The sequence below is a fragment of the Ochotona curzoniae genome, unplaced genomic scaffold (genome assembly GCF_017591425.1).
Source record: "Ochotona curzoniae isolate NIBS_2020 unplaced genomic scaffold, NIBS_Ocur_1.0 contig_1, whole genome shotgun sequence".
Classification (NCBI taxonomy): Eukaryota; Metazoa; Chordata; class Mammalia; order Lagomorpha; family Ochotonidae; genus Ochotona; species Ochotona curzoniae.
The window spans coordinates 4,836,548-4,859,933 of NW_024464918.1; the positions used below are offsets into that span (position 1 = coordinate 4,836,548).

Sequence of the window (23,386 nt, forward strand, 5' to 3'; positions counted from 1 at the left end):
GCACAGAAAGGCAAACACTGATATTAGAATAATGGAAAGAAGTAGGTGTTTATTCCAAAGCGCAGAGCAACGAGTCAAGTAGCTCTGGCCTAATTCCTGTGCTCACCAAGGAGTTAGAGGAAAGATTCTTACAGGCTGATGTAGGGGTTGAAAGGTGCACGAGCAGCTTGTGTCCAAGTTCCTGGCCGGTCACTAACTTCCTCTGACTAGTCAATGATCCCATACTCTTTAAAGAATTTAAAGTGGGCTTCAGTTGGTCTGGGAGCTTATAGGAAAGTGGCAGTTTCTTTCTGTCCTGGACCTGGAATTCCCCTAAACAAATCCCTTCAGGTAATGCAGGCCAACAAGGTCTTACCTACTGATTAGCAAATGACTCCTTGACACCATGATCAGAACCTTAAGGACAGCTGTACAACTTTCTCAACTCAGTGAGTTTCCTTTGATAAAGGATAAACAAATGCAGGACTGAGGAAGACAGATGACAGGCTGGCTCTGGGATTGAAATTACAGAGTTTCATTCTCAACATCAACTACTTAATCAGTTCTCGGATCCCTTTTGCAATAAAACTCCTGAAAGGAGATATCTGTATGCCTGGCTCCAATCTCCTTCCTCTAAATCCCTTCTAATTCTCTTGTCACAACCTCCACTTTCCCAGTACTGCTCTAGGCAAGGTGGCCACTTCTCTGCCAATGCTCAATTCTTAACTGGTCTTAGAGATAATTCTGCTATCAGCTGGACAGGATAGTTCTAGCCACTTCATGAAATATTAGAATGTTCAGAAGACTTTTATTACAACCTTTATGTTCATGAAAACATTTCTGAATCTCTGCCTAAAGGTCAAAAGCAGAAGCCCATCCCACATTTACAGCAATCCTGCTGCTGTGGCTGCTGATCTCTTATTTGTATTTCAGTTGCGGTTTGTGATAAACATGTTGTCTCCACATCTCCACCACTGGGCCCCTGAAGGGGGGGAGGGATGGATTTGAAGCCTGAGCTATTTTTTTTAATGCAATTTCCAAGGTCTCCATTGAGGAATGAGTGTTAATTACTCTGCATTGTGTGGATGTTTCCACAGCATCCATCTGAGAAATTCACTTAACTTCTGACCCACTGGTGTAATGAGCTTCACCGTCTCTCTCTTCTGATTTAAGTCTGTCAGTAGTTTCGAAAAAAATAAAATGAAATGGAGAGTTGCAATTTTTAACCAAAGTTAAACAAACTAATAATTTTCTGAAATTGATGCTGTCAAAACAAGAGCCTAAACAGCAGGAGTTCAGTATATCAGTGACTCTTACTAGGCAGTTTTCTCTTGTCCTCTGTGTTACCACCAGAATTTCAGCTCAATAAAAAATAAGTTTTGGGCCCGGTGTGGTGGCGCAAGTGGTTAAGGTCCTCGCCTTGCACACCCAGGATCCCATATGGGCACCGGTTCTAATCCCGGCAGCCCTGCTTCCCTTCCAGCTCCCTGCCTGTGGCCTGGGAAAGCAGTCGAGGACGGCCCAAAGCCTTGGGATCCTGCACCCGCGTAGGAGACCCGGAAGAGGCTCCTGGCTTCGGATCGGCATAGCATCAGCCGTTGCGCTCACTTGGGGAGTGAATCATCGGACAGAAGATCTTCTTCTCTGTCTCTCCTCTCTGTATATCCGCCTTTCCAATAAAAAATAATAAAAATAAATCTTTAAAAAAAAAATAAGTTTTGGAGGTTTCGGGCAGAAGGAAAAGGAAGAAATTTGGGGCTAGTTTAGAATCAAAGAATTTCTTTTCTCATCTGTATTGAATCAAGAACAAGAAACAAATGGAGGGCGAGTATTCTATAAGCTGTTCAACATATTTATCTAAAACGCTCAGAGTCAAATAAATTTTGGGTTGAAAACCTCAAAGCTTTAATGACAACATTCTGATCCTAAATACTCTGAAAACCTTCAAAGTAATGTCAAACTAAGTTACTGAGCATTTTATCCACTGTCTTAAAAATTTTTTTTTTACTTGTTTTTATTGGAAAGGCAGACTTACAAAGAGGCAAGACATAGAGATCTTCCATCCACTGGTTCACTTCCCCCAAATAGCCACAATGGCCAGAACTAAGCCAATCTGAAACCAAAAGCCAGGAGCTTCTTCCCAGTCTCCCATGCAGGCACAGGCCCAAGGCCTTGGGCCATCCTCCACTGCTTTCCCAGGCCACAACCAGAGAGCTGGAAGTGGAGCACCCTGGATACAAATGAGCATCCACGTGAGCTGCTGGCACTTGAAGGTAGAGGATCACCCAGTTGAGCCATCAGGCCAGCCCCTCTGCTTCACCATTTTGATAAATACATCTGAGCTAGGATTCACTCAAAGTCAAAAATCCAAATTTTCAGATGACATGTTTGTTTACATAGGAAATCCCAAGGAATCTACAAAGCACCAAATAAGTGAACATAGTAAAGTCACGGATATAAGACCAATATACAAAGTCAATGAACAATTACAAATAAAAACATTTATTTCCAATAGCTAAAAAAAAAACAAAATATTGAGATTAAAACTTAGAAAACAGACTGGGAAATATTAAATAAGAAAGAAAAAATCTAAAAACACCCAAACAAATGAAGATACATACGATGTTCATGGTATGGAGGACTCAACAGAATCAAGATGTCATTTCTCCCAAAACTGAAATATAGATTTAATACAATTGCAATAAAAATCTCAAAAGGACTGCCTAAGGACACAAACATGCTGATCCTCAAATTTATATAAAACAAAGAACAGGATGAGAAAAACCCAAAACAATTTGAATAACAAGGACAAAGTTGGAGGACTTAAAGTATCTAGTTTGAAGACTCACTATAAATCTACAAAATAAAGACTGGGAGTATAACTGATTACAAGAACAGAGAGAGTGGATCATAGTGAAAGAAGAGGCAGAGACAAGAGGACCTAGGAAAGAAAACGTGAAAGTTCTTTAAAAATTTCATGGAAATATATGACATAAAAAACAATGCATAGATTTCAAAAACTTGCACTAAAATGAGCATATATTTTAAACCCATTTTCCACTAGTTTTATGAAGTTCCCACTTGAGAACATACAGATATAGTCAAATATTCAACACGTTTTGACAGTTACGTATTAACAATCTGATAGAGAAGAAATAGTCTTTTCAACAAACAATGCCAGAACAAATGAACATCCAGTAAGTTCACACAGGCCCAGCCAAGTAGCCTAGTAGCTAAAGTGGGCGCTGATTCATATCCCAACTGCCCCACTTCCTTTCTAGCTCCTTGCTTATGGCCTAGATAGGCAATTAAGGACAGCCCCAAGCCTTAGGACCTTACACCCGCATGGGAGACCCAGAGGAGGCTCCTGGTTCCTGGCTTCAGATCAGCTTGGTTCTGGCCATTGCAGCACTTGGGGAGTGAACCAACAAACGGAAGATCTTTGTCTCTGTAAATCTTTCAATAAAAAATAGATAAATATTTTTTTTAAGATTTATTTTGTATTTTTTTTTATTGGAAAGGCGGATATACAGAGAGGAGAGACAGAGAGGAAAATCTTCCGTCCAATGATTCACTCCCCAAGTGAGCACAATGGCCAATGCTATGCCAATCCGAAGCCAGGAGCCTCTTCCGGGTCTCCCACACGGGTGCAGGGTCCCAAAGCTTTGGGCCGTCCTGCTTTCCCGGGCCACAGGCAGGGAGCTGGAAGGGAAGCAGGGCTGCCAGGATTAGAACCGGTGCCCATATGGGATCCCGGGTGTGCAAGGCGAGGACCTTAACCACTTGCGCCACCGCGCCGGGCCCTAGATAAATATTTTTTTTAAAGTTAAAAGTTCACACATTCTTAAACATCAGCATATAACTTACAGTAAAATCATATAAAATGGATCTAATGCCTAAGTAAAAACTACAAAATCTAGAGAAAAACATGACACAATTATGATCCTGCATTAAGATTTCTTAGTCATGATACCAACAGAACAACCATTAAAATTTTTCTTCCTTTGAAATTTACTGGTAAGAGAATCAGAAAATAAGTCATATACACATGATTACCTCATACATACAGAAAAAGTGAAATTAAAAGGTGCATTTCTTTAGGTGTAAAATTTTTTAAATCTTTGTATAGATTGTTTCATAATATACATTTCCAAAGACTTTTTAGTACAGATAGAAAACTGAGAAACAAAAGAGTTCAGTGGTTTGCACAACCTGCTTGCTATACTGGCAACAGATGTTCACATTCAAGGCTACAGAGCCCGGGCACTGACCGACCTGTGCAATCTTCTGAGGATTCAAACACCCATTAGCCTAGCCACCCTTTATTTCCCCCACCTTCATGGAGAATCAGTGTGCTGGTGGGAGACATCCTGCTTACCAAAGGGAACAGAATTACAGGGAAGAGTTCCTGGATTTGGGTCAGACCAACCTATTGTGAATCTTAGCTCTACCATTCAGTAGTTTTCTTAGGCAAGTCCACTGCTCTGATTCAATCAACAACCACCTGCCGAATACCTGTCATATCTTAGGAATGCTCCTATCCAGGAGCTGTTCCTGACCTTAGGATAGACATCTAAGATTAAAAAGAAAACCAGCCTGCCCTCAAGAGGCTTCCGTTCTCCCTGGGAACATGGACATAAACACACTCAGTAATTAAAATACATAATACATCAGATGATAATAGTATTATGAGCAAAACAAAAAGCAGGGAATGATGATGTGGAATGAAGGCATGTACTTTTTTTAAGATTTATTTTATTTTTATTGGAAAGTCAGATATACAGAGAGGAGGAGAGACAGAGAGGAAGATCTTCCGTCCGATGATTCACTCCCCAAGTGACCACTACGGCCGGTGCTGCGCCGATCTGAAGCCGGGAACCAGGAACCTCTTCCAGGTCTCCCACATGTGGGTACAGAGTCCCAAAGCTTTGGGGCATCCTCAACTGCTTTCCCAGGCCACAAACAGGGAGCCGGATGGGAAGTGGGCTGCCGGGATTAGAACCGGCACCCATATGGAATCCCGGCGCTTTCAAGGCGAGGACTTTAGCCGCTAGCCCACACTGCCGGGCCCAGGCATGTACATTTTTTAGAGATAAATAGGAAGGCTCAACTAAGAACGTGACATTTGAGCAATGACCCAGAGGAGGTAAGAAATTGTTCATGTAAACATACAGAGAAACAGTATTCCCACCAGAGTAGCCAGTGCCAAGATCGGCTCTAAACAAAGGTGTTTCAGGATAGTGGGAAGGCCACAGTGGCTGGAGTGAGTGAGATGGGCAGACCCACAGGAGACAAAACCAGAGACAGGAGGGCTGGACACTTAGGCCAGGACTTCTGCTTCAGATGGAAAGCCACTAGAGGCTTGGGACAGTGCCATGAACTGACTAATTTTGCTAAGTATCTCTCTGAGAATAATAGACCATAATATACAAGCTAGGCAGACCAGTTAAGACGATACTGTGGTCAGGGTCAGCACTGATACAGTAAGTAAAACCGCTGCCTGCAGCATCGTGACCCCATGAGGGTACCACTTCATGTCTAAGTATTTGTCTTCTGACCCAGTTGGGGGTGAGGGAGATGTGCCTGCAGCAGAGGATGGCCCAAGTTCATGGGTCCCAACACCCAAGTGGGAAGCCTGGAGGTGGCTGCTGGATCCTGGCTTCAATCTGGACCAGCTTCAGCCATTGTAGCCATTTGGGGAGTGAACCAGTGAACAGAAGATTCTCCTCCACCCATCCTTTCAAATAAATAAATAAACCCTCAAAATAATAATATTACTTTTTAGAGAGATGATGGTTTGATCACAGGTTGAAATAATGGAACTAGTAAAAAAAAAATCAGACTATATCAGAATATATTTGGCAGGTAGAATTGGAAGGCCTTGCTAACAAACTATTTGTGGATTATAAAACTGCATAAAAATCAAAGAGAAATCCATGATTTTGTGTCTATAATGACTGAAAGAACAGATGAGGCTAAATTATGTGGAGAAAACTAGATTCAGAATTGATTTCACGAAATCTGAAATATTTATTAGACATATAAGTGGAGATACAAGATGTCTACTGGTATACAAGGGAGCTGGGCTAAGGATACAAACTTTGGGTTCATCAGCATATGGATGACACTGAGAGATATAACAGAACATAAGATCACTAAGACAATAAGAGTAGCTAAAAGGCCAGCACTCCAAGCCCTGGACATATTTGGGCATTGGAAACTTAAGAAATAAGGGAAATGAAAATAAATTAGCAAAAACTCCTAAACAGTTTATTCCAGAAGAGTGTTTTATGCTGAAATCCAAGTAACACGTATCAAGGGAGAAGGAACAATCGGCATATCACGCTAATTTGACAGATTATGTAAAATCAGGACTAAGAACCAACCACAGAATCTAGCAACATGAAAGTCATTTGTAACCTTGACAAGAGCCACCCCCGTGGCGGTCACGGCTTTTCCTTATCGAACGGGACCACGAACAGTGCAAAGAAGGCAACTGGAGACAGTGAATGTAAACAACTCTTGAACAGTTTTTCTATTACAAAAAAATAAAGAACACAAAATTAGAATATAATCAGAGGAGGGATTGGGGTCAAAAGACATCACTTTTTATTTAAGATTTATTTGTTTTTATTGCAAAGTCAGATAGAGAGAGAGAGAGAGAGAGAGAGAAGAGGAGAGAGAGAGAAGAGGAGAAACAGAGAGAAATATCTTCCATCCAATGATTCACTCTCCAAGTGATAACAGCCAGAGCTGAGCTAATCCAAAGCCAGGAGCCAGGAGCTCTTCCAGGTCTCCCACGCAAGTGCAGGATCCCAAGGCTTTGGGCCATCCTTGACTGCTTTCCCAGGCCACAGGCAGGGAGCTGGATGGGAAGCAGGGCTGCTGGGATTAGAACTGGTGCCCATAATGGATTCCTGGCACCTTCAAGGTGAGGACTTCAGCTACTAGGCCACAGCGCTGGGCCCAAGACATTTACTTTTAAGACGAGAGAAACAACAGCATTTTTATATGCCGACAAGGAGGAACTGACGGTGCACAAGATGGGAAGGGAGACTGCAGGAACCCTGACTTCTATAGGTGGAGAGACTGATATTCAACATACAACTAAAAGATCTGTTTCTGGAGTGGAGCAGGCTGGTTAATCCACAGCAAGACTAGAAAACAGAGTACACGCTACATAGACAAGTACATGTGATAGTAGAAGCTGTGGAGTTTCTCTTCTGATGACTCATATTTTCTTAATAAAATAGGAGACTAGAACTCAGAGTTGGGGGTGAGGGAGATGTGCAAAGATTCTTTGAAGACAGTAGGAGAGCATGTTGCCCTATAGCACAAAGGGCTGCCAAAGACCGGAGGTAGTTCACACCATCATCAGCCAGGCAGTCATATGTTCTCAGCCACAGTTACTGTGCAGAGGCAGGATCTGAGTGCTGGAAAGGGACAGCCAACCCACACCAGGCTTTAATCAAAATAGAAGAGGAAGAGAGTCGATGGTACACACATACATGACTTATAATGGATCCTAAAATAAAAACTCTCAAGATGGAAGGCAGGTATCTAAGAGGATGCATAGCAGTGTAGAGGGAGCATTGTCAAAAGCGTGCGGGCCTGCTGGAATCGAAGGATTTCTGCAGTCAGGATCCCAGAGGGACTTACAAGAGGTGTGTGGTAGAGAGAGGGAGACTTGAAATTGGGATCAGAGAGATACCTACCACCCTTTCTTTCAGCATCCTTGCCATGACACCTCCAACAAAGGCCTTAGTTACATCTTTCCCAACCACCTGCAGACACCAGAAAGTTTATGTCTTCCGAGCTGAGTGTCCAATGCAGACAACAGAAAGCAATCTACCTGATTTGGCTATTGCAGTGCTTCCCCTCTTGAAGGCTACGAGAATTCAAGGAAGTGACATTCTATAACAAAGTGGAACCTTTTGTCTTCTGAACTGGACTCAACCTACACACATACTAAGGCTTTGAACATTACAGCTGGACTTGATCCTAGCTTGCAGAACTGTGGGCCGAAATTTAGATGAAGTCTTTTCTACTTCCTTTCCTATAACCATCTACGCACTCTGGGCAGTGGTTTCCAGAGGAGGTCTGGTCCAGCCAACAATGTCCTTTTTTTTTTTAACAACAAACAGGCAACAACAATCAGGGAGACATCCTGTTCTCCAGAAAAGAATGACAGAGCTGTTGGAGGAGGGCTCAGAGACTACCAGCATGGGAAGGGTTTATGGGGTGAGGTAACCACGTTGCCCACTTTGTGGATCTGGTGTTGCGTTTCCTACCTCTAGCTCACTGTAAGGACTCTGTAGGATATCTTAGCCAGGATAAGGTTTAAGCAAGCTTTCCTTAGCACTGCTTTCACGCAGGCCTGAGGGTAGGTTCTCAGCCACTTTTTCTCATTTATCACTCAGAGATTACATTTCTCACTAACTCATTTTTCATTGCTTGCTACACAGCAGATCCTCAACAACAAATGACTGCATATGTGCATGGGTGGATGTTAAGGACAGAGGAAGACACAGCACAGATCTGCATGTTACCCCTCAGCTCCGTGCTAGGTGCTAAAAGCTAAAACACTCCAAAAGGTTGAATCTAATTTTTCTCCATGACAATGTACCTGGGCTAAGCAGTCATTTTTTTATTCAGTTTTACTTTCATTTTTCCTACCCTTCTCCAGTCTAAATCCTATATAAAAATAAAGGGTAGCCATTCTCATCTGAAAATATTTTCTTGAGCCTCCTTCTTCTAGCAATCACCTACTTAACCCTTTCTCTAACACAAAGTGACACTGGAGGCAGCACCCTGGAAGGAGACAAAAATCATGAACTCAGAAAAAGTGGCTGAGCTCCTACAGCTAGACAGGCTCCCCCCAACACACCCTACTAAGGAATTCAGGTTCTGTAAAAGCAAACCACATTCCTGTTTGCTGACCACTACTTACTGGTCAGAGGACTGTTGACAATGATTTCCATGGAAAGTGACATTTGACTCTTGTGTTGTCTCCCAGTAGACTCATTTCAACTAAGAAACCAACAAGGAGGCCCTAGGGGGAACTATTTCGTGGCAGTAATGGGATGAGAATGACATAAGATGTTCTCTTGTCCAGTGATTGGATCATTATCTGTATCTGAGCAGTCTGCTTGGGGATAGAGAAGTCGCAATGTCTCCAGAAACACAAGTCAGACTCTCAGCAAACATGCAGAGAGGTGTACCTAGGCGTAGGGGAATGGTGAGCAGTGGCAACTCATTAAAAAAATAAATAAAGCAATGACAACAAAAACCTCAGGCCTAAAAATGCTTATTCAACAAGCACGACCTGCCACACAAATGGACATATAGTAAAAAGAGATTTTGATAGATTTAAAATTGCATTTGATTTTAAAATGTGTAATTTACACAGAAGTTGTTTGGCTCATAAAAGAAAGCACCAGTGTACATTTTGGCCCCAGTGTTAGCACAGCAGCCAGGCCTCTCCAGTAAACTACCCATGGGGAGCAGTCACCACTGCAGGCTGGGGTCCAGGAGGGGAGCGTTTTTTCTGCCAGCCTTAGATGTGAATGTGCTAACTCCCTTCTCAGTAGTGGCTCGCAACTGAGCACAGGAAGCTGCTGCTTTGAAAGAGCTCAGTGTGCAGCGTGCCGGGCACTCTACACATTTACACAGCAAGGTCAAAGAGAGAGCCCTGCACCTGTCCTCAGAAATTGTGACTCAGTAAGTCTAGGACGAGATTTGACAAACTATAACCGGGGTGATTTTGACGCAGGTGGCCTACAGACCAGGATTTGACAGGTGCTGGCTTAGGGAAGATGTCCTACACATTGTGTGTCAGGGGAGACTTCCCTGCCTTCTGGATCCAGCATGCCCTCTGTTCCAGGATGCTCTGTAATCTCATACTTGTGAACAGTTGCTGTTCAACACTGCCGTGCTGGACAAGCCCATCTGAGGCTCACTGTGCCACACCCCTGATTTCTCTTTATTCTGTTAGAACGATTACAGGAAGTTATCTATGCAATGCAAGGATTTTGTGGTGGGTGTGCTGGACCTGTGCCGAGACACAGAAGAGGTGGAAGCAATTTTAAATGGTGATGTGAACTTTCAAGTCTGGCCCGACCACCACCGTCCCAGTCTGAGCCGGATCAAACTCGCCATTAAATATGAAGTCAAGAAGGTAAGCCTCCCTCTCCCTCCTGGCCATCCTGCCTTCCTGTACAGGGCTGCCGCCTTAGCTTTGTGTGCATGTCTACTTCATGTGCCCACAAGGTGACTGTGATGACACCTGAATTCCCTCTAAGCTGGGAAATGCCCCCTTGCAGAGCTGTGCAGAGCCTTTCTCATTACCCTCCTTCTTGACCTCAAGCCCCTGTCCACCAAGTAACAGAGAGATCACAATAATTAGTCAATAAGTAGACCTGAACCTGGAGAATAAAGAGATTTTTCAGCCTAACATCACCGCAAGGGCTCCTGTGAACTAGAACGCCATTTCCTACGTCTGTAGAAGTATGTCACTCTAGTCTTTTGATAGCATTTAGATTGTTTTTTCTGTGTGCCTGGGAACTATCTGTGTTGAGAAGAGAGTAGAAGGTTTGTGGGATCCACAGTCCTGGGAGGGGTATCAAAGTCAGCAGGAAGTTCCAGGTAGGATCTTGCACTTCAAGGCCATTTTCACTCAGGAGCCCTCCGAAAACACAGTGGCTGCTCAGAATGAAGTTCTGCAGAGTACAGGTCAGTTGTGTTTCCATTGGCTGCAAGCGGAACCCCTTCAGAGCCTGCTCTTGTGCCACCTGACATCATTCATCACGATGAAAAGAAAGAGCCTTAAAGTCCCATCCATTCAGATGTCAGAGTGCTTTTCACATCAGCAAAGCAGCTGGAAAGTTTTTGAGGGGTCCTGGGGTGGTTGTTAGCTATTTCATGTGGTCAAAACTGACTGATTTTTTAATGCTCTCAGATCAAACTCTGGGCAAATTTCCTCTTCCCTGATTATCTTAACTGCTGTGAGGTAAACCAGTCTTCAACAAACCACATTTATCTCTGTTAATTATCTAAGGAGCACTTTCAATCTGATAAAACATTCCCTTTTATTTTAATAATAATCATAAATGGTTAAAAAAAAATGCTTTTTTCTAAACTTGGCATCCCAAAGGTAAAACCGATGAACCATGCAAGGCAAAGGGGGCGTTAGGGATTATTAAATTGGGGAGGGTGGGAATTAGGAAAATTAGAATGCCATCTCAAGGATAATCCTCCCTTCTATGATCAGGGAAGCTCATTTTGTATCCCAGCCCAAGAACTCAGTGAGACTTTTCCCAAAGTATCACAACCACTTCCTGAAGCTGCTGACATATCAATAGCCCTGACTCAAGCAAACCCAAACAAGCTGGGGAGGCTGCTCGGTAATGGCAACATGGAAATGGTAAAGTTGAGCTGGAGTTCCCAAAACTACCAATGTTCCATTCATTCTCCAGGCCAGGGTATCATCCTGCTTCCCAATACAGGGTAAGCTACAGATGTGAGGGAAGCCCCCAGAACACAAGACGCTTGGTGTTCAGGGATGGTATCCACAGTTCTATCAGTGAGCAATCCCAACATTCCAAGGAAGGCAGATGTTCACCATTTTCTTGAAACACAGATTCAAATCCCCTGAGCAACACCACCACGTAGATACATTCACTCAGTCAGTTCAAAAGTCTAGGCTCTCACAGCTACATGTGCCCTTTCTTTGTTGATTACCAAGTACAAAATGACAAGTAATGAATAAGAAAAAGTGAAACCCAGGGTGAGTGTGACAGTTTAGGTAAGAATAAAAAGGTTTCATAAGGGAAATTATTTGCTCTGCTGATATCTGCCAATTAGGAGAGCCATAAAAGATCTCGGGAAATATCCATCATGAATGTCAAGTGTCTGCTGCAATCCATAGGTATGAAGGTGATAAACGACCCATATAAAAATGCCAGTCTTACTCCTTTCAGCGAGCTCCAGTGGATAGATTTTCTCAAATCATGTATGCCGCTGTGCAATGGCAGACAGGTTCTGGCTTTCCTTGACATTTATTCTATTATGAATTATCAGTGAAAATACTTAATATAAAAAGGCTTATTAGTATTTTAATGAACTTCCATTTTATGTGTAACATGCTTATGTGGACACATCATCCTGAAGATTTGTATTCTGAAATGACTAGCACCAAGGCCTATTTAGAATTATCTGATCTCTTATAGATGAGACACAGACTAGATATCAAGTGTATTGGGGCTTGGAACACAACTCCTCAGAATCCGTCCCTGTGATGGCAAATAAACCCATTAATCCAATGGTTAAAGTAAACAAGTTGTTTTTGGGTAACTATAGGCATTCCCTCAGACAGACAAGAAGAAAAAAAAAACATTTTGTTTTCAAATAAATTAAAGACCTTGAACTAAACATAGCTAGCATATTCCTTTGCATAAAAACATTGTAGTCTTTTCAACGCATCACTACTCTTAAAAAGACAGGTATAGTACGTATTACTGACCACAAAACTCGAACCTCTCATAGAACCACCTTGCATGTCCACGAAATGTCTGGATCTCAGTGAAGTGGCTGCTACTCTGACTGGTGCTGTGCCCTGGGCCGTGTCTGTCACTTGCATGAGGCATCTTTCCAGGCTGCTCTCTAATGTTTCACTGGCTGGCTGGCTTAGCCATGACATCATTTTCCCTTAGAGGGCGAATAATTATTCACCACCTATCACATAAGGAAACACTGCCTGCTAGAGGGAGAAGAATCCTGAACCGAGTGTTGTGAGGTGAGATTTCCAGCCTGGTTCATACACTTACTAATCATGGGATCTTGAGCAAGTCAATGACGCTCTCTGACCTCATCCTTCATCTGCAGCATGGGCACAGCAGAGCTTTGTGAACTATCAGAGACCAGGGGAAATGCTCCATCAACAGTAAAGCCCCATGCAGCTCCACCAGGAAGCATTACTGCCATCACTTAGTGCTGACTCTCCTCCTTGGGACTCTGGGAAGTCCTTTTCGCCTCTGAGGTCTTCCTATATCCTTATGAAGAAAAATAAAACATTCTAGTTCACTAAGCTTAAATGAGGTGACATTTTAATGTTTTCAAGGTTGTTTTAGTTGACAAGTTAGCTTAAAATTTCTAGTTCAAGTTATAAGTGGCCTTTATAATCCTGAGACTCTCTCTTTTCCTTTGTTCTCTCTCCAGAAAATTCTACAAATATATCCCCATGGAAAGGGTATCACTCTCAGAGCCTAACATTCCTCCCCAAAATCCAAGAAACTATGAGGCTACGGTTGCTTGCCATGACTTCTGCCTTAAGAGGACCCCAGTGTTCAGGAGGTAGTGGCAGAGGTGTGGCTAAGGGGTGCCCATTAACATCAACCCTGGGTAGAGGCTACTGAACAAATAACTTATCCTCCATCACCAACCCACCCCCTGCCAGTTTCTCATTCTCACTGTAAAGTTGGGATAACAACACCTACTTCTTAGGGCTATGCTGAGAGCCACATGGCATCAAATGGTGCCTCACGTTTCTGTTGGTTTCAAGAACCTGTAAGTATAAACGGGAACACAAAGGCACCCACTGTATTAGCTTATAGCAAACCTCCACATCGTTTGAAGAAACTTATGTTAACCTGCTCAGTCCTGCCCAGCCCTCACACAGTTCCTTCAGAAGCCAAGCTGACCTCATGCCAAAGCAGGAATAAGATCCTCTCTCCCCTGCTGAGTTAAAACAAACAAACTAACTAAACTCAGCAGCAACTTCTTGTGTGCCTCAGTGCTAAAGAAAACAATCCTCCCAGCTTTGGCTTGTAGCGCCCCTGTTCACAGTCCTTGGCCTTCTCCAGGTCCCTGAGTAACAGACATTTGGCTATGTGCTCCATCTCACTCTATCTTTCTCTGTCCCCAAGGAACCAGGCCTTCTCTCTCCACATATCAGCTATAAATAAATGCATAGGGAACTTTTAGTCCCAGTAATCTAAATTGTAGCCAACCTCTAAGTCAATTTTATACTGAGTAGGGCACAGACTGCCCTATACCCTGAGTGATGCACACCCAGAAGCAGTCCTTGCTGCTCCATTCTGCTTACCTAGGGGAAGAAACACTCCTCGTCCTCTCTCTCCTCTCTTCATTCCCCGGGCTTACATGGATCACCTTTCCCTTCCTTCCCCTCCATCATGTCTTCCTTCTTCCTGATTCCAGTGGGCCTCTTGTTTACCTCAGTTCCCCACGCTCAACTGTGAGAGGACAGTAGGACAAAGACCTGTTTCTGTATGATTCAGACCTTCACTTGACTTAAAAAGCTGACAGTCTCTCTACTGACAAAGGAAAATCAAAACTAAAACAAGAGAAATACATAAATACTCGTTGCCAAAATGTATCACACCCATAGAAGAAAACACATCCATTATCACATAGCATGGCAGGATCAGTGACAGGGATGACTGCTTCCCTCTGACAGGTGGATTTAGTCTATACTCATGAGCTCTACCCTGAACTCACCCTGACAGGAACCCAAAGCAGCAGCATTTTGTGTTCTACTTGTGCTGCAAGGGAGCCATTAGCCTCAGTGATTAATTAACCTCTGACATGTCCATGTGACCACTGTGATGATGGAAATGAATTCTATAGTAATTACTGGCGAGTCAATAGCGACGCTGTGGTCAGTGGTTACCACACTGGAGAGCACAGCTACCTCTGCATCTTCACTTATGCATCAACATGCTTCTGCTGAGTGACTACAAAGTATGGTTTGCTGATCACTGCAGACGTGGTAGTAAATGAAAGTAACATGACTTCAGCCATCACGGGGAAGGCAGACATAAATAAAAATGTCACACACGTTGCTTATAATGCTGCAACTGTAATAGATGCCATGAGACTTGACGAATAAGACTGTGTGAGAACTTTCAAGGGTGGATATGAACTAAGCAGTGAGGGCAGCGAAAGCTCTCTGAGGAGCTCATGCTTGCCTGAGAGGTCAAAAAGGGTTACCAGAGTCAAGGATGGCACTTCTGGCCAAGAGAGCACACATTCAAGGGATAGCCAACAAACCTGAAGTAAGAAGAATGAGCTAGAACAACAAGTCAGCCACCAAGCAAGAAAGCATGTAGAGGAGCGGGATGGGAGGTGAATCTAAAGACAGGCACTTGTTTATTTTAAAAAGTTGATCAATATGTAAATATCTGATTTGAACCACACCTGACTCACAGGTGTCTTTCCAGAAAATGTAGTCCCAGTGTCCATTCAACAGGGCCCAGTAAGCTGGTGGACATGCGCTTCACGTGCTGTTGAGAGCAGCAGGGTGTCCACCCTTTGTTAGGTGGAACGGAAGCACAATGGAAATATCCCTGAACTGTTTTATTTTTTCATATCCGAAATTATATTATTTCACATTTTGAATAAGATTTTAAAAAAAATAAATGGCAGAAGTATAAACCCCCAAAAAAGGGGCAGAGCCTTGCAGAAAGATTTTGTCATTTAGAGAATAAATAGGAAGTCATTGAAAGACTTTAATCAAGGATGCTTAGAAAGATCAGAATAGTCGGAGACAGAGGGTTCTCCCACTGAGAACACATTGGAAGGGAAAAGAAAAAAGCACGCATGTCTGCAGCAAATGTATCAGGTAAGCAGCCAGGCTATTAATTACTCAAGATCAGTTAAGTCATGCTGCGCTGACAGCAAAAACCCAAGTTTTAGAGGCTTTTAACAACGACGACAAAGTTATTTACCCACCTTACATCCATCTTGGAATGACACTCACTCAAATATCGATGCTGATCAACTCCCACCATCCCACGTTTCCTCCTTGCCAGAGGAACACTCAGTCCTGGAGAGTCTCACCCCAGCGATGGCCTGCTGTCACCTGAAGGACCACTGGCCCCACCTGCACTCAGTCCTGCCCCTCCCTGTCACAAGGGTCAGGAAGCAGTATCCTGCAATGTGTCTAAGAGAGGAAATCAGAGCTGTTGGGCAAACAGCACTCAGGGTTACCACAGAGAAATGGTGGAAAGTGCCATATTGATGACTTCACCTTCTCTGTAAACAGGAAGCATTATTTCCCTGGTCCAAGCCAGCCTGAAGAAGCACAACAATGGGAGGGATTCTGTGGGAGGACTAGGGAGATGGCCCTGGAGCCAACAAACCAGCCAAGACTGAGATTCAGAATTCTTTGGCAACGGCCTGCATTCATTCTTATTCATTCATTCTCATTCATGCATTCATTCATTCATTCATTCTCTCTCTCTGTCTGGTGACTTTTATTGTTTGTTTGTAAGACTTTTTGTTTGTAAGGCAGAGAGAAGATGATTCCAGACACTGTTTGAATCCCTAAAAACCCAAAACAGCCAGGAAAGCCATGGCCCGGTGGATGGCAGAGACAGTTTCTTGAGCCATTACCTGCTGCACATTAGCAAGGAGCTGTGGTCAGTAGCCAGGACAGGATGTTGAACACTGGGATATGGGATGAAGGCATCCCAGGGGCCAAATGACCCCATTGCTCTGCAGCTCCTGCCCCTGGCCTGCATCCTTAATCAAAGTACATTCTCCATAAAGCTTAATTTTAGGCTCTCAAGCTTTGGATTCATCCCCAGACACAGGGCCAGAAGCAAAGTAGATATGCCCTCAGAGCAGACTGCAAGGAGGGAGGAGACGTATTTCGGGGAGACGGTGGTGGGGTCACCAATTCCCATGTCATCGCTCCATCTAAAGGTAGGCGAGGGCCTCCAGTCCCATCAAAGCCTGTTTTGTTTTTCCAAGACCACCTTGAGCATATTTTACAGTCAAGCTGTACATGATCCTCTCTTCCCATCTGAGAAAAGTCTTCAGAGAAGGAAACAGGATGTATCAGGGGGCATTAGAGCTAAGGCTGGGAGTTAAGCTGTGCTTTCTGGATATGACCTGGTGATGTGTGGGCCTGCCAGGGCCTCACAGATCCAGGGGACACTGCTCCAATTTGTAGAAGTCTCTGGCCTGACCAAGTGCAGAGAGACAGTGATGCTCAGTGGTGGGCGCATCCCTGGTCAATAGCCATCCTCTCCTGCACAGACTGTGGAGAAGGACGCTCTGGAGAGGGTGAATACCCTCTGCTGGGTCCCTTTCATTTCCTCCATCTGCACAAAGCACAGTCAGTGAACAAAGGGGCCCCGGGGACATCAGGGCTTTCTGGAGGATGTCTGAGGGCCTGGCAGCCATTCTCCCACTGTGTTTTCCTGCCGAGGCATCACTGTAGCAGATGCTCAGAGTTAGGAAGATCAGAGTTGTCAGAAACACAGTCTGGCTGGCCAGGCACTTCCCCAAATGGTGCCGCATGATGCCCTCAAGCTGCCAAGCACTGCTAGAATCCACAGGGGTTTGAAAGCATCATTCATCACCCTCATCTGAGATCCCACTAAGTACTTTCTGGCTCAACCCTGGCCACAAAACTGATCCCTGTCCAGTGTTCTGGCTCAGAAGGACCTGCCTTTTGCCTCTCTTTGTCTTATTCAAACAACCAATGTTTAGAAGAGAAGGAATAACCTAAGTGGTTGGTATCCTTTTCTTACCTGGGGGAAAAAAAACTTCTGCAAAAGGAATCAAAGAACCTCCTGGGCAGGAGTAAAGCATTATGGTCAGGAGTCTGACTGCCTCTGTTCAAATCCCAAGTCTTACATTTATTAGATGCATATCTTCAAATACATTATCTAACTTCTGGGCCTCAGTATTATCATTCACATAATGGGAATACATGATAAACAGCAGTCAGCATTTACTATTACACATCCTTAGAATGTAATGAGTATACAATAAATCAGCCACTGGGAGCTAACTGCCTTAATAGTTTTCTAAGCAGAGATAATTTAATTTTTATTTTATTTTTAATATTGCTTATATGACTGACGGGTATGTCTGTGTGAACTTGTCAACCTCAGCACCGTTGAACTGTTGGACCACATAACTCTTTGCTATAGAAGTATTCTGTGCAGGGTGTCCCATGCTTCCTCTGCCCCCTCAGGCATGCTGCACACTGTCTGGCAAGACTTTCTATAACACACAGTTTTGCAAAAGAGATTCCTGATCCTCCAGGCAAGAGTCGTCACAACCGGGCAGAACATGACTGCCTTTTTGGCTGTTTTGCTGCCTTTTGTTTAGCTCTTTCAAAAGATAAGCACTTATACAAAAGGATAATCCTTTAGCGTGTTTTTCTTCTTTGTTATCACGCTGCTTGGCTGGGAAGCCTTAGCTGTATGACTATCATTCTGTTCGTTGTTAAGCTGCATTTGCGAAGGTAGGCAGAACCTTGCTACCACTGCGTCCTCTTGCAGGGTCTGAGGAGTACCTAAGAGAGGAGCAAAACTCTCCCCATCCCTCGGAGACACAGCTGCAGATCAGATGCATCTGCTAGCCCCCAGTGCACAGGACAGCAAGCGTCATTTTCACACTGGCTCTTCAATCCCAGAGACAAACAAACCTGAGAGGTTACAGTCTACCCTGAGAGCTAGTAACTAACTCCAGTAATGCAGCTAAAGACCAACTCCACATTTCTGACTTATTGCTGATACATGAATTTGGAGTTTTACTGAGTATTTGATATTTCAAATATTCCTCCCATTATGTACCATTATAAATTACTCTTTAATTAACTTCCACCTGCCTAAAATCATTTTACAAATTTTTCTTAATGGAAGGGGGGAGATTTGTAAGCTTAACTGCAAGTGTAAATCATTGCTTAAAAAGAACACTTTAGTTTACGAAGCCCAAGACAGTCATAACTCACCTGGATGAGTACCACAGCATCTAACGGGCTTTCTACCTCTTCCCTCTCCTTCCTCCCATCTCCTCACCTACACATAAAAGCACGCAGGCAACAGTCAGAGAATTTTTTAAAATCAGAGATCATGTTATGGCCTCACGTAAACCTTCCACTTGGATCAACAAGCCAGGCACAGTCCTGGCTAGTCCTCATTAGCAGAAGTACAGCCTAAGACAAGGATTCCCAAGTTAGCACTTCAAGAAAACTGGGATCTCAGGAGAAACATGCAAAGCAGGGGCAGAGCCATGATGAGACAGCTGAGCCCACAGGTGCTCTCCGGGAAGTCTGGCGTTAGCGCGACCTCATGAGGAACACCGGGATGTGAGTAGCACCACAGAGCTGTCCCAGGAGAAGGCTGGGAAGTGACCACTGCACACCTGTATCTGTCGGTCATTAACTGCAGGCAACCCCCAAGGGGAGAGCACAATTTCCTAGGACTGTCTGGAAACAATGGTCTCACAAGCTGAAAAGAATTTCTAGAGAAAGGATTGGCCATGACTTCAGTAGTCAACACCCCTAACAGCTAGGGCTGGATGTACCCTGCCTGGAAGGGCAGTTCTGGCAGCACACGAACACCTTCTTCCCCAACCTTAACAGTGGGCCACGTGGTGCTGCCTCATCTCCTTCCTTCAGCAGGCCTGCTCCTGGCTAGTGCCCACCCCAAGGGTGGGACACGTGCCTTTTCCTCAGCTCTCTGCTGTCTCCTCCTTAGCGTTCCAAGGGGCCTCCTGGCTTGCTACATGAACTTGGCCATCATCCTGCTTCCTCCCTCAACAGCCACTCTGTCCTGGTACCCTCTTTGTCATGAACATGATTTTTTCTTTATTTGTTGATTGTCTGTTGCCCTCAGCAAGGGAACTCTATGGCAGCAATTCACATATTTCCAACCTAGGACAAATCTAGGCAAGTAGAAGGTTCTCAAAAATGGTTGCTAAGCAAGTGAGAGACTAAGAGAATGAATGTGCCACACTGAGCTTTCTCTTGGTTTTTGTTTTCTGAAATATTGCAAAGTTCCAAGTTCAAGGTGAGATGCATTCCAAAAGCCACTGAAGAAACTCAAGAGTTCTCTTGAGGATTGAAGTGGGATAAACAGGAGAGTATTCCAGGGTGGTGACTAGGTTAGGCACCATCTCATTCTTAAATTCCTATAATTACTGTCACTAAGTTCCGTGGAAACTTGATTCATGACTGATGCTCTTATTTTACTTAAAAACACAAAGAAATCACTTTAATATAAAACAATTTAAATAATAATAATTTGGCCTCCAAATTGCATCAAAAGAAATTAGATTAATCTTAGAGTTTTTACCCCCCTTAATAGTACTTATAATAATATACTTGTTTAATAAATATACTTACTAACGTATAAGTTTTATAAGTTTTCTTTGTATAATTATAACACATTTATTGGCATACCCGAAAGTTCATAAGAAATGCTATTAAAAGAAGTTTATTTTGGTACAAAATTTGAAATACATGTATAACAGGGGTCTTTAAACAGTCATGAAGATGTGTTTTATGAAAAAAAATACATGAATTTCAAAAATTGTGGCAAAATAAACTTAGCTTGTAGTTCTGTTTTTCCTATCCTGCTCAATGCCATGGTACGTGAGTACCATGAATACTTATCACAAACTGGTCACTGTACGCTCACCATCTCCTAGTAAGCCTGTGTACACCTGTGCTTGGTCCTCTCCTGATTACTGTCAGCAGTTGGAGCAGGTTTGAAAGAGGAGAGGACAATCAGGTGACCCCAGCCAGCAGCTAAACCTGTGGACAAGTTAGGATTAGACCAGGGTCTTGTCAGTCAGGAGCATGCATCCCATGCAACTGCACAGCACTGAGGCCACCCTTAACCAAACAAGTAAGGAAAGAGTAATTCAGACACAAATGAATGGGGTGGGAGGTCTTCACGGAAGAGGAGGGAGTAACCTGAGTCAGAGCTCAGATGAAAAGGGAAACACAGACAAGGGAACAGTGTGGAAGTGCAAAGGGGAGACAGCATTTGGAGCCCGCAGTTGGTCTAGGGGAAGGCAGAGGGACACTGGGGGAGAGAGCCATGACAGGAGCTGGGAGGGCAGGAACCTGGGGTAGAGCGAGAGAGGGTGGGCTGGGGAGGCCAGGACTGCCAAGTGCAGTGGCTGAAAGGACAGCAGGGGCAAGAGGCCCCACTGCAAAACAGCAGGGGCTGCTCCAGGGAGAAGGGATGGTTATATTTCCAATTCTGCAGCACAGCCATCATTACAAAGATAACGAAGATACTTAAAAGTTAAATTATGCTGCTCCTCCTATGTCCCCTATATCAATTGTTTTCTTACAGTTTTTCAATTTTTTCCCAAATGCAGATATGTATTTACATACTTAGACCAACAGGGTAAATAATTTTATGACATGATTCACCAAGCATCTGAATGTGAACATTTTCTTTGTTTTCAATAATTACTATTTTTCTGTTAACGTAAGACAGATATGCCATGGTTTATATTTTTTCTACTGTCAAGCATTCACTTTTTCAACATATTTATGTGGAACTATTATCTCTACATACATAGCTTTCTTTCCTGTTCTATTATTGCTTTAAATTAAATTTCTCAGAGTGAGGCTACTGGGTCAAAAAAACATAAATATTTGCTATGTTTCTACAAATGCACTGCAAAATTATTTTCCCAAAAGGATACTAGTTTTCTGTTGCAAATGGTATTCAATTGCACCGGTTTCCTCAGTACTCTTCCAATACTGAAAAAATTATTAATACTGTTTCCCTGATTCAATAACTACAAAATACTTTCTTATGCCCATTTTTGAAGTTCATTCTTCTGAAGGTGTGTGGAGACAGGCATTTCCTGTATGGACTGCCATCATGGTCCCAAGGCTCCACACACTAGGCCATCAGCATCCCCCAGCATTTCTACACTGAAGCCTTAATACTTTCCATGTTGATCTGTCGGACTGCTGTGCAACATTGAACTTTCCACACAGCTATGACCACACTGTGGTGTAGTTCTACAGGTAGTCTCACTTCAATGAGTAGTAAGGTTTGAATGGTGTATACAGGAAGAAGCAGCTAAAATGAATCCAGCAGGGAGAATGAGGAACTTTAGGATATGGCTGTGTTCAATGAAAGAACTTATGTGACCACCATTTGGAGGCAATCAACAGAGCTTTGCATTCAGATCACGGATTCAGTCTAGTCGCTTCCATATGACAGGCTGGACTACCAAAAACTGGACAGAGTGCTCCAATTCTGCAACTTCCCTAGCAGAGATCTAATTTATGTGATGAAGGGCACAGGACACCATTTCAGAGCTTAGAGAACTTCATAGTAGGAGGGTATGGTGCCAGACCCAGAGCAGGACTGGGCCCACAGTGGATGGCAAAGGCATTAGGGCAGAGGACAAGGAAGGAGGAATTGGGGCTTGAAAGAAATCCTGAGACGAAAGGATAGTTCAGTGTAGGGGGAGCCAACAAGGGGAACATCCCTGCTCTTCATAAGAATGCTGTATCCTCATGCAGTCCCTACCCTCTCTCCTGCACTTTACTGATGAAGGAACCAAAACCCAGGGAAGAGATGCAAACATCACCTAAGGTGGTAGGAGGTGCCACAGGGACATGAGCTGGCATCTATCCTGAGCTCTGTTCTTCACCACCACACTCTGCTGGTGCCCAGGGGCTGAGATAAGCTGCCCCATCTATCAGGCTGCCAGAGGCACATCCACAGTGAGTTAGGGCAAGGGAGCCCAGGAATCCTAGAAACGCTAACCTCTTGGCTGATCCTCAGCTAACCCTCCAAACCCAGTTTCCTTGGAATATTTTCAGTGAAAGCAACATTTTATACTTGTTCTAAGAAGGACCTTCGCTTAGTGCACAAAAACGAAATGTTTAAGTGTTGGCTAATTCCGAGGTTGTTCTCAATGGCCATTAGGCTGAACTTTAATGAAATTAAGATCCATTAGGGAGGATTTACAAAGACAAAGTTCCAAGAGCCAAATCCATTAGCACCAGTTACAGATCCTTAGCAGGTAATGAACCACTGCCCACAGAAAATGGACTCTGTTCTACGGGGTCAAGGGACAATGCTCTAGTAAGGTTCTATCAAAATTGTGATTGCTATCACAGTTACAAAGAACCCATAAACACCCTGCAGGTTCTTCACAGGTTGTTAAAGATGTGCTCCTGAAATAGCCAACTCCCTTCCAGACAATCCAAAAATGCATGTTTCTGCAGAAAACACATACCTTTCAACATGATGTGACAAATGATTCTATGTAGAGTCATGGTTAGAATCATAAGCTCTGGAGGGAGATGGCTATGGGTCACTTTAGGCAGATCACTCCCTCTTGCTTTCCCCTCCTGCTAGACCATGAGTCCAACAGTTCTTGCCTTAGATGGTTCCAGTATGTAGTAAAGGCTGCGTACGAGTACAGGCCAATGCTGTCTTTCAGGCATTGTTCTGGGCAGATACCGTGAGGCAGCCAGTTGTTAAATGTTACAAGTGGCAAACAAGGCACAGCCCATTTCATGTTGTCATGCTCTCTGACTTTAAAAAAAAAATCCATATTGCTAACCTTGATCTGCTCTGTCAGATTTTATTGTATGACTGATTAT

General features: G+C 43.6%; 1 protein-coding gene across 1 annotated transcript in view; it reads left to right on the plus strand.

Annotated features, from left to right (window-relative positions):
- TRPC7 (transient receptor potential cation channel subfamily C member 7) overlaps positions 1-23,386 on the plus strand; it is a 109,093-nt gene that overhangs the window by 27,983 nt on the left and 57,724 nt on the right. Inside the window, exon 3 of the mRNA XM_040975600.1 lies at positions 9,974-10,156. Within this exon, the coding sequence (XP_040831534.1) occupies positions 9,974-10,156 (183 nt within the window). The remainder of the gene's footprint in view (positions 1-9,973; positions 10,157-23,386) is intronic.